The sequence below is a fragment of the Malania oleifera genome, chromosome 13 (assembly GCF_029873635.1).
Source record: "Malania oleifera isolate guangnan ecotype guangnan chromosome 13, ASM2987363v1, whole genome shotgun sequence".
Classification (NCBI taxonomy): domain Eukaryota; kingdom Viridiplantae; phylum Streptophyta; class Magnoliopsida; order Santalales; family Ximeniaceae; genus Malania; species Malania oleifera.
The window spans coordinates 17,391,127-17,403,751 of NC_080429.1; the positions used below are offsets into that span (position 1 = coordinate 17,391,127).

Sequence of the window (12,625 nt, forward strand, 5' to 3'; positions counted from 1 at the left end):
TTTTGTCAGAAATATCTTCCAGAAATATATATATATATATATATATATATATATATATATTTTAAAAAAATAGGAAAGGAAAGTGATAGAACAAATTGCCCAGTGATAGAACAAATTGGTGCTATCATAGCTTAGTTGCTTATGTCATTTAATTAATCAAATTAATGTCTTATCATGTTGCCTAACAAATATTTAAAAATCACAAACATGAGAAATTGAATTCCTTTATATTTTCCATTCCTTTCTGTCACATTCTCCAAATTTCAAACGGGAGCTTAAAATATTTAAACAAAAGTATTAATTTAATAAAAAATACAATATAAAAATATATATTTTATATTTAATCTGTCACTATTATTACCAATACAAATATATTCACCACTAATTCATAATTAATTAATTTTATGAACAGTATGATTGAGTGCACTGCATCACTGCAATTGTCTATGACTAGTATTTAATAGTTGAATAATTTGAACATTGAAAGGCTCCATTGAGATAATGTTAAGTGTGTCTCTGCATAATTTCTGTAGGCCCATTTAAAGGTGATTAGTCACAATTTTAATTTCTTTGAAAGTCATATTACATTAAGTTAGTATGACATTGTACAATTTATCATATTGCTGTAAAAATTATGTGGACGTTGTCAAAACTTAGCTTCCAGCAATAATTTATCCTAATCTATTTCCACATTATTATAACTTTTTCAAATGCTAAAATTTATTTTTAAGAAACATCACTAAGTCATCACTATCTTTACTCCTACTATTGACAACGGTCACTCTCGTTGGTGGCTGGAGTTCCTATGTAATTAAAAAAAAAAAAAATTGTAATTGAGCAAATTTCAGTCGTCCCTTTTGTACAACCATTTTTTATCATTTCAAAGTATTTTTACCTTTTTTATTATTTTTTTTTATGGTTTTTGGGTGGTCTTGAATGGTTAGAAAATGCTCGAAGCAGTTGAAAGAGGTTTCGAACTTTTGCAAAAAATCCTATCTTCTTAGGTTTTTCTTTTTTCCTTACAATTTTTAGCCTCTCAAGAATTTTTTAAAACTACTTTTTAGGTACTTTCTCAGACTCCATTTGTATATTTTTTTTATTTATATTTTGATAAATTAAAAAGATTTGACAAAATTGATTAAGTATTTGGCGTATGAGTGCACCAATCTATGGCCGATGATCAACCAACCAATTGATTTTCTAGTTCTTGCTATATTAAGTACTGCAATTTGAGGGTTTTTCAAATTCTACACAATTGTACATTTTCTTTTATCTTTTATAAATGTACTGCTATTTTCTATATGCCCACAGATAATTTTATTAAGCTGTAGAAATAGATTACATTTTTCTTCATTAGGAAATGTAAAAGCGCTAACTTTAAACCCTTGGTAGAATGGTCTAGTTCATTCTTACCTAGATAATAACTCTGTGTATGCAATTCTTATGTGTCATATTTCGCATAAACATGATGAACAAAAATTTTATTATATATATAATTAATTATATATATTTTTTATTTTTAATTATGTTAAAATAAAAAGTTTCATTATTAATGGTATATGATATAAAAAGAAAATACAATGGGAAATGGATTCTATTCCATTTTTTTTTCGGAAACAAAATCATTAATCCAAGTGGGGCATGTAATAACCCCAAAAAAGAAGAAGAATAATAATAATAATAATAATAATAATAATTATTATTATTAATAATTAATTAATTAATTGGATTTATAAAAAATGAAAAAAAAGAATAAGAAAAAAAATAATTAATTTTTTTTATTAATAAAATATATTATTATTAATATTAATTAAATATATTATTATTATTATTATTATTATTCTTCTTCTTCTTCTTCTGAAGCTAGAAACTTCAGGAGATTCATTTTTTTTTCTTCTTCATCTTCTTTTCTGTTGCTCGCAGAGACACTCTCTCTCCTCTCATTCTCGCTCCCTCTCTCCTTGATTTCGTGGCGAATTTTCGCCCGATCGAAAATCAGAAGATACCGCTGGACTCCATTATCCGCTGCCGTTATTTCTACTGGAGCAAATCGGTGGTAGGAGCAGCGTAGACGTATCTCCTAGGATAAGCTGATTTCCCATTTTTCTTTAATTTCTTGCAAACTATAAGACCAATCGACGAACGGACACCACCACGAGAATTTAGGGATGATTTTCTACAAGTCTAGTAGGACGGAATTCTTATGGGGTCGTCGCGGGTAAAATCCCAAATTTGGGATACGGGGGTTATTAAGGAGCTTATTTTTAATTAATTAGGCTTAATTTAAAAATTCTAAAATGTCAAGCATCTGGAGTTTAAGTAGGATTTCTGAAATTTAGGGTCCGGGTGAGTGCCGTGGGTGTAATTTTGGAATCCACAGGCAAATTTTCAAAAATTAAGTGGGTGTGTCAAATATTAATTTAAATGTTAATTTTAGGTATATGGAGTCTAAAGAAGGTGAGATGAGTATTATTTTGGGGAAACGAATTAATTAATCTAGGAAAAATGCAAGTTTTAGGAGTTAAATTTCGGACGCCAAGGGCGTGAGATGTTGGGTCCTAACGAGACTCTCAATAAATCAGGTAAGGGGAATAAATTATAATAATATTTTTAGAATTACTGTTTAAATTAAAATGTTAAAATGTGCTTATGGTATTTTGTTTGGAAATTATTACAATATAAATATCAAATAAATTGTGTGACATTTGAGTGATTTTAAATTGTGATATTTTGGAGTGTGAAAATAATATGTTATGAATATTAGATGAAAACTGTGTGGCACATGACATGTGTTTAAAAATATGAAATATAACGATGGGTATTTCTGAGAAAATATTGAAATGAGAATTGATGTGATTAGTGAAAAATAATGAAATATGATACTTATATGTGAGTAGAACTGTTTTTCCTAAAAGATGAGATTTTGTGAATTTTTGATATTGAAAAGTAATGAAATGTGGTATTTATTTGTGAGTGAAAATTATTTGCATGAGAAATGAGTTTATACAAATGATTGATATGAGTATTTTGGGAAAAAAGTGAAAAATACGTAAAATATGATATATGTTATTATGAGATGATGAAATGTGCTCAGAAAACAATGAGAATATTTATATTGAACTGAATTGTGATATACTGGAATATGATTGATGAAATGTCAATACCACATAATGATTGCAGGTATGTGGTAGTAAATCCCGTTGGATGGTTATGATATTGAGCACGGTATTGTTGCTAGTGGTGTTAGTGCAACCACACGGACTCTTGGAACGTATGGCATGACAGTCGACTGTGTCATTTTGTAGGGTTGTGGGCCCCCTGAGTCTGGATTAGGGTTATAGGCCGGTCAGTCGTACTACAGACGCGATATGTGATATGATATTTTGATCTAACCTGGTCGGCCAACTGCGGTTAGATCCAGTCTTCAGGTCGCAGAACCTTGACCATGAGGGGAAGCATGACGTGGATAGAAAGATCCTCAGGGTGGCCATAAGTTACAGGCGCGATGTGGTATTTGATACCGAGGATACTCATGAGCCGAAAATTAAAATGGAAACGAAAAGTGAAAGAATGATAAAATTGGCTAAAATGAAAAATGAAAAAAAGAATGGAAATTGAGAAATAAAGAATGATAAAATTGAGAAATGGAACCGTGTGAGTTAATAATATAAATAATTGAGGCGAAGTGAAACTCTCCGCCTCAAGGCTTACTGAGTAAGGTGAGTATCCTGATAGGTATCAGATGTGGTCATATCTGGCTACATAACGTGTTAGGGCAGAGGGAAGCTACCTGTATGGGCAAGTAACATTCCCTATTCTCAGGAACTTCGTGGTAAATATGTGTTGGAAAATATTGAATTTAAGAAATGATTTTAAAGCTTATAAAAACTTGTGTTGTATATTTATACGATTATGTGAATGTGTATATCAGTATATTTTCTCATATGAAATGATGGTTTGAAAAGTAAAGTGTATTATAACGAAACTCATATGACCATACACTGTAAATAATTTATTCTTTCTTACTGAGATGTGTCTCACTCAAATTATTTAAATTTTTCAGGGAACAGGGATAGACCAGGTGATGAGCTCCGTGATCATAGGGAGCTGGGACCTTGACACACAGGGTGAGTTTTTGGATTAGGAGGTGTGTAATTTCCCCTAGAGTTGAGTAGTTTTTTGAGTTTTTGATAATGATGTATATGTGTGTATGTAGATACTCTGGATATTGTATTCTGAATGATATAAATACACTTTCTTCCTATAGTAACCGTGAAAAAAATAAAATTTTAAAAAAATATAATAATAAAATAATAAAATAAAATTAATTAATTAAATTAACAAGTAAAATGAATAGTATGATAAGGAACAAATATATATATATATATATACATATATATATATATATATATAAATATTAAAGCATGTATACATATATATATATATATATGTGTGTGTGTGTGTGTGTGTGTGTGTGTGTGTATATATATATATATATATATATATATAAAAGTTATTATGATATACATTTAATATATAGGTTAAAGGTATATATATATATATATAAGTGTGAAAGCTTCTTCAAGAAGCTTTACTTTAATTATTGTTTTTTATGATATTAATATATATATATATATATATATATATATATATATATACACAAAATGGTGTGCAAGCTTCTTGAAGAAGCTTGCTTAGATCTTTTTTTTTTTGGAAGTGCTCTCTCACTCTCTCTCTCTCTCTCTCTCTCTCTCTCTCTCTCTCTCTCTCTCTCTCTCTCTCCTACGACTCTCTCTCTCTCTTCAATTTCGGGCTAGTTTTACGTCGGATCGACAAACCGAAGCCACCACGACGCTCCTGACGAAGTTCTCTACAAGTCTGCCGGAGTGGATCGTCAGGGAAACGAAGTTGGATTTCATCCCAAATCCAAGGTAAGACTTTATATTCAATATTTGGATTTTTGACAGTTGAAGAAAGTGATATACACGTAAAAATACTGAACTTTAATACTGGAAATTTTCAGTTCCAGAGTGTGATTGGGAACTTTGGGAATCATCCCTAAGTTGAGGTAAGACTTTTTAAGTTGAATTTGACTTAGTGGTAGTTATAGAAAATGTTGTACGTATGAAAATACTAAACTTTAATTCTGCGAGTTTTCATTTTCAAGGTGTTGAGTTAAGAACCTTGTGGGTACGGGGAAGATTTTCTTAGGGACTTTTCAGGATTCAGGTAAGGGGATAAATTAAGCTAGTTTTGTTTTGAGAAAATGTATGTATATATATGTAGCATCTGGTTTTAGGAAAAATAAATATATTTATATATATGATTTATATTTGGAAAATACTGTTTAAATGATGATATGTTGAATACGTAGAAAATTTGTTTTGTGTGGCATGAGTATAAAAATGTTGTGAAATACTGTTTTTTTTTTTTGGAATGGGGACGATATGGATTTCTATGATGGAAAACCGGCGTACGAGCCGAGATATTTTAATATGTATATGTGATTTGCCGGCGTATGGGTCGTGCTATGTGGATGAGATTTGTCGGCGTACGAGCCGTGTCATATGATTTGTCGGCGTACGGGTTGTGCTATGCAATTTGCCGGCGTACGGGCCGTGTTATGTGATTTGCCAGCGTACGGGCTGTGCTATGTGATTTGCCGGCGTACGGGCCGTGCTATGTGATTTTCCAGCGTACGGGCTGTGCTATGTGATTTACTGGCGTACGGGCCGAGCTATGATAAAATGTGTAATATCGGCGTACGGGCCAATGATTTTCATGATACACGTATATATGTGAAATGATATGATTGATGTGAAAATAAATGATATGAGATATTTATGTATCACGGTTTTAGTATATGTATATGATATCAGAACCTGGTTGGCTTGGTCTAGGCTAGCACTTGCACGGTACCGTTGCTATGTGTCCATGTTCCTCGTGATCATGATATCTGTGTTAACGCCGCTGTACGGAGTGGTGTGAGATTGGATGGTCGATGTGGTTATTTTCAAGAAGTGTGTTGTTATCGCCCCTGGTGTACGGACCAGTCTGGGTAGACCCATCGGACCTACAGACTACTGTTTGACTTGGCAATGGTCGGCCAACCATTGTCAGGTCCTGCCTTCGGGCCACACAACCCAATCAGGTGGGGGTAATACATGACAACAGCCAGTTAACCTACCAGGATTGTTTTTATGTTATTATTATTATGATATGAGATGAGAAATGTTTATGAAAATGCAGTATGTTCTGCCATGTTTTGATATGCATATGTTTTCCTCGATTTGATAAACAGTATTGAATATGTTATGTATGGTATATGTAGAACACAGAATACTCATGTTGCCACACACTGGTATTAGTTTATTTCCCTTACTGAGAGGTGTCTCACCCCTAAATCTTATATATTTTTCAGGAGCCCCTAATAGGAGAGCGGGAAAAGCCTCGCTAATCTAGATCAGTTGTTTGCCCTTTTTGGAAGGATAAGTTTTTGGTAGGGACAGTTAGGTTTTGTGGGGATTGTCCCTAAATTTCATTTTGAGATGTATATACTGTGAGATAGTAATTGTAGTGACTCTGGTATGTGTTATGCACATTATGATGAGATGTATATGATTTTATACTTTCTGCTGCGTAGGCTTCTGCTGTATGTTTTGTTATATCCCTGGTGCCCACGGACCCAGGTGGATTGTGACCTGCTGAGTTGGAATGTATGATGTGATGATAATTTATTTATATAAAAAAATATATATGTGAAAAAGGAGCAGGTCGTTACACTTCCGCTGTTAGGTTTTATAAATAAAATGACTTTTCAAATGATAGTAGGATTGTTGACGTGACCGATTTGTGAATGTTAAGGATGATGTGTGATAATTTGTTTATTATTGAGGAAAAAAATTTGTACGAGAAATCGGGGCATCACAGGGCACTTCAATCAACGAAATTCTCTTCTTCGACTCGTAATGACCAAACGTTACAATGAGCTTAGCTTATGGAGACATCACCGAACAAACTTGAAGAGGAAAATAGATTGCTCTTTGAATGTGAGGAAGCATTTTGGTGTTGGAATCGAATCCATTGGAGGAGTAGAAGAACATTTGATACACTTTGGTGCATGATAGATGGAAGTGTTTGGACGGTTTAGGCAAATTTGCACTCAACCCATCCACCAAAACTTCCTCAATAAGCTCTTTCTTCTTTTTATCAAGTATCTCTGTCACATATGCAATTGAATCTTCAATGGTTGCCTTTGGATTTTCTTTCAAGTAGAGTAAAACAAGATTAATTTTCCCTTCCTCTAGCTCCTTCTGTTATATGCAAAGCAACCAGACATTGATTAGCAAATAGGATATGCATGCATATGCACACAAACACCTATATGCTTAGAAATACATCTAGGGATTATGAACACATTTAACACATTCAAACAAAAAACAAAAGAAAACAACACTTTATCTAGTTGGACAATGTGCCTAATTGTGGATACAAGACTTCAAATTGGTGGAGCTCTCATGCATAGTGTACATATAATCTTATTAGATAGAGCTACAAAAGTAATCCTTATCCCCAAATCGACAAAGACTATCGCTCCCTCTATTTCTATAGATGTGTAAGATTCTCTCAAATCTCAATAGCTTCTTTTATTGTTTGAATCCAAAAAAGTCTCAAACTTATTTATTCAAACTTCAACCACACACATGCAACTTGAGTAGGTACAATTCCAGAAAAAAGAAAGAATAGTTACTTAGTTACTTTTGTACACAGATATGTCCACTTTTAGGTCACTTAGCGTACATGTAGTCAATATCCGCCGTGATACATGTGAATTCAGCATAATGCCCTGATACAACAATATATATGATGTCTCTAAGTATGTACTTGTCAAAAGTCCTATATATTTACAAAGAAGACACAGTAAGAAATTGGAATTTATGTATACTTGTGTATGTTTGTATATGTGAATTCATGAAATGTTGTTTTTTTTTGTTTCACCAAAAAGGAAAATTAAATGATCTTTTATTAACTTACTTGGTAACTTTGAATGTCATTCAACATACGAGCAATCTGCATGGACAAAGTTGTGGCAGTTTCATATTTGGAAGGCTTCAATTTGTGATTTGGTAAGCTTGGATTGAAGAAGCATGATGCTGGAAGAACTATTGTATGAATTGCTATAGATATCATCCCAGTTTTGAGGTACTCATCCATGGACGGTAGGCATTGAGTTTTGCTTCTCTTAGCTTCTGTCAACCATGATCCAAATGTTTCATACCACTTGGACCATACCCCCAAATCAAATCCACATGTCATTATTTCATGATGATCCAACATATATATATATATATATATATATATATATATATATATAAAATTAAGGGAAGGATATAATCAACAATGCAAGAGTTATATGCTGGAAAGTAAGCTTACTATATCTCGAAGACCCTTTGTTATGTCACTTCCTTGTTGATGGAAATGTTTGGTAGCAATATCACTCACAACGTTGTTTAGGGCATCAAAAATAGTCTTAGTAGCACCGCTCAAGCCTTTTCCATTCCATCTGTTATTTAATATATGACTAAGAAAATTAGATTGTATCTATGAGTATAAATTTCGAGTATTGAATTCAAATTTATATGATTTGAATAAAACATAATGCGATTCTACATTATGTTTTTTCAAACTCATGAAAGTTCAAATTCAAAATCGAAATAAGGATAAATTAATCTATTTGAATGATCAAACTATAATTATGTACAAACCCTCGAATTGCTTCTGTGAGGCTTATTAACTCATTCATGGAACCTTCCATATCAAAAAAATCATCAGCCACCGTAATAACAATTGCACTTTTTGCAACTATCATTCGCACGTCAGAATTATGAGGCAAGCTACAACAAGAAGCTACTGCAAAGTAACAGTAGGTAGTTTTCTCCCTACCAAATCCCATACTAGTGAGTCCCCAATCCTTAGACCACCTATATTTCCATAAGTAGAGAAACAATTAATCGGTGAAGTTAACAAATACTCGAGTATGTTTAATTATTTTGTTTGACAAAATTTACAATATATTGCAAGAGGATGTTTTTGAAAAATTTATGGTAGAAAATGTTAATGATAAAAAATAAAAAAAAAAATTGTTTCAATCCTCTCTTTACTAATTTATTAGGGTTAGTATATATTCTTGAGAAATACATAAATACACAGATACATACATGCATACATAAATATGTGTCAACTTTTTGTATCTAAAACAAAATATACATATATCAAGATGTGTAAAATTCTATACAAATTATAAGTTTACCTCTTTAACTCCTCTAGTTCGTTCCTATAAATTGATTGTCGAAATTCAAAATTTTTCACAGCAAGTCGCATTAGCTCGTCATTGTGAAGACATGACAACCTAATTTGAAAATTTTCTGTTAGACATTTTATTATGTCTAATATGTCTCACATGAAAGCATAAATTATAAACAAAATCAGGAATATATATATACACACATGATAAATATATATATATATATATATGTGTGTGTGTGTGTGTGTGTGTGTGTGTGTGTGTGTGTGTGTGTGTTAATGTATGCATTTTGGAAGACATATACCTATAGAAAGAGGCCTTTCCTACCCATAAAGGGTAAACTTCATTTTCTTCAATCCATAGTCGGTGATCCAAATGTTCCATTCGAGCAATCCAAGGAAGACTCAACTCATGTTCAATCTATGTGGTGATATGCAAAATTAAAAAAATATATGTTTTGTGCATAATATATTGAAGAATTCATGTTAAGTTGTGTTTAAAAGAAAGAATTTCACGCCTTCAAACAAATTAAATTTAGTACTATATATTTTGTAAACCATCTCATGCAAATTTAAGCAAATCCAATACAATTAAGAGAAATAAAAGCATAAATACCCAAATAAGTACATAATTTATAGTGAAATTAAATACCACTCTTGGAAGAGATGTGAACATGATAAGATTGTCGCCCCTACTTTTGGAGGGTAAAGTCATTTCTAGTAATTTCTTAGAAAATGATCTTGCTTCTTCAAGCTCATATTCGCTTGAAAACATAAGATCTGTTGCTCGATAAATGCTAAGCATTATGCTCGAGAATTCTTCAAAATTGTTTTGCAAGTACCCTTTGATGTCCTCGCGATGTAGAAACCAGCAGAAGCTCTCTACGAATGAAAAGAAATTGATTATTTTTTTATTAATCAACACTTTAGTACTCCTACTCCATGTGGGATGGAGATAAATTTTCCTCTTAGTAAAAGTTAGCAAGCATGGAATTAAAACTTACTTGGTGATACCCTATACCCATGCATCCTCAGAAGCCTAAATGCTAGTGAATTCTTGAATATCTTTGCTGGCTTTATATTGAGTTCTGACAGTTCCTGATTCTTGTAATTACTGAAATAAAATTTCATTACAAATTCAAATAGGATGTTTGAGTTATATTAATTAGTTTATGAAGGCAAATATTACTCTCCTTTTTTTTTTTTTTTTTTTCCTTAAACTACCTATAAGCTAGTTTCAAACATTCTTCAATCTCCCCAGTGAAATGCTCGGCAACCCCTAGCCTTTCCAATTGATCCACCATGCAAAGCTTTATAAGTTCCTCATCTATGGGATATATAGCTGGAATAGCTGGAACTGCAACAATTAAAATAAAAATAAAATAAAACCCATAGGATAGGAGTTTATTTATCCATTAGTTAATTAATTAATAATAGGTTATTTAAACTATCTATATAATTTCTATTATGGATAATTAAATTAAATTAAATCCATTCCTAATTAGTTACCTCCATTGACTTATGGATAATTAAATTAAATAAAATTTATTCCTAATCAATTACCTCCACTGGAGCACTTCTGAGCAAGACATTTCAGGTAAGCAATGCAATCTTCATTTCCAGTGACCATATAAGCACTTGCAGTGGCAGAGGGTGATTGGAACAATGAACCATCCTTGCCCAAATGATTAAGAATTATGTCCTCATTTATAAACCAGGACGAGGGCAAACTCTCACAAAATGATAATAACGGAGGATAGTGATACCCATCAACAAGTTTTTCCCTAGATATTAATGAACATGCATGATTAGTTAATTAAGTAAATATAAATTTTACGACAGTATATTCCATATCCTGTAAAATGCATTTCAGGTGGTGTTCGTCCGATTACATATAACGGTTGAGCCGGCTTACTAGTTAAATTTATTTAGATTGTAATATGAAAGAGAGGTTGTTTTTTTCTTCCTAAACTTTAATTTAAGTTAAAAATTATGAAAAGTTTGAATGGTTTTATAAGGCAATTCATTCTCATCTTGCCCAACCGGGCTTACTCAAGTAGTAAGGGCGGACTTGTGACTTTGATGACCTCAAGGTCAAAGGTTCGATTCCCCACTTGTGATTTGCACGGTGAATTACCAATGCATCAATGGGCGGGCAGCAACATTTCCACCCCATGAATTTGGTGTTGCACGGGGGGTTCAGAGGGCCTGTCGGTGGCTGGAGTTCCCACATCATTAAAAAAAAAAAAAATCATTCTCATCTCATAATTAATTTATGCATGAATCCATACGTGTCAAGGATTCTTTGCCTATGGGAGAATATTTGGGTCACCACCGCATGTGTGCTGTTGGGAAATACCACATTTAAACCATTTGTGCCTGCAAGTTCAATCATTGCTGGAAAAACAATGGCAAACCAACGAGGACAATGAGCTATGAGACTTGTAAGAAGCTCTTCTGCATTTGCATGAATAAATTCCAAACCTGAAATATAAAATTATATTATACTTGGAGTAATTAATCAAGCTCTATTCATTTTAAGAAAAATGTACAAGTGAATGAGACGCTATGAACCTTTCTCTATGTTTTCTTCTCCAACGTTCCATCTCCTCAACGCAGCCATGCAGGCCAGAGTAGCAGGAATAGTGTCAATGGAGGGAACGCCGTGGCCGTCAACCTCTCCCCAGATTCCTTCGACTCTTTGGTTGTCCAGTATCCATTGGAGGCAGGCGGCGAACGCTGGCTGGTGCCGGCGCTGAGGATCGGGAACCATGGCCAGCCACGCAGTGTCGTAGGCGGAAGGGGAAACAAAAGCGTAGAGATCAACGGATGATGACGATGATAAGAGGATCGCCGAGTGACGTTCCTTCACCCTATCAACCACACTTTTAACGTCAATGCTGGAGGTTTTCGATGACGCTGCCATGGCCGCCGTAAAAGGGTTGTGTGTGTGTCAAAGCACAGGTTTCCGGTGAGTTACCACATAGGCACACGTACTTGTTATATAAGATGAGGGGCCATGCATCGTGTATGCAACATGCCGTGAAAAGGACCCAACAACTTGGCGCTGAGTCTAAAATGCATGATTAGGGATTACTGTGTGTTAGAAAGTCTCCCTTGTCGGCTAGAATTTGGAGCCCCCGTTTATTTCGATATTCAAGTACTTAGTTCTCTTTTCACATTATATTTTTTGCTATAAAAATTGTCCAAAGTGGATTTGCTGAGGTGATAAGCGTGAAGTTAGGCGTTGATGAGCCCAAGATCTCAAGTTTAATCCTTTCACTTTTGATTTATCAAATAAATTATTATAAATATATCAATG

At 33.2% G+C, this 12,625-nt stretch overlaps 1 protein-coding gene across 1 annotated transcript; it reads right to left on the reverse strand.

The window, feature by feature from the left end:
- Positions 1–6,995: 6,995 nt before the first annotated feature.
- LOC131145715 (S-linalool synthase-like) lies at positions 6,996–12,229 on the reverse strand. Its single transcript, XM_058094912.1, has 12 exons — positions 11,878–12,229; positions 11,595–11,787; positions 10,867–11,087; positions 10,528–10,654; positions 10,308–10,417; positions 9,956–10,185; positions 9,609–9,724; positions 9,311–9,409; positions 8,766–8,981; positions 8,434–8,563; positions 8,035–8,280; positions 6,996–7,313 (listed from the first exon to the last, which is right to left on the reverse strand). The coding sequence occupies exons 1-12, from the start codon at positions 12,227–12,229 to the stop codon at positions 6,996–6,998; spliced, it is 2,358 nt and encodes a 785-aa protein (XP_057950895.1).
- Between the last annotated feature and the right edge of the window lie 396 nt (positions 12,230–12,625).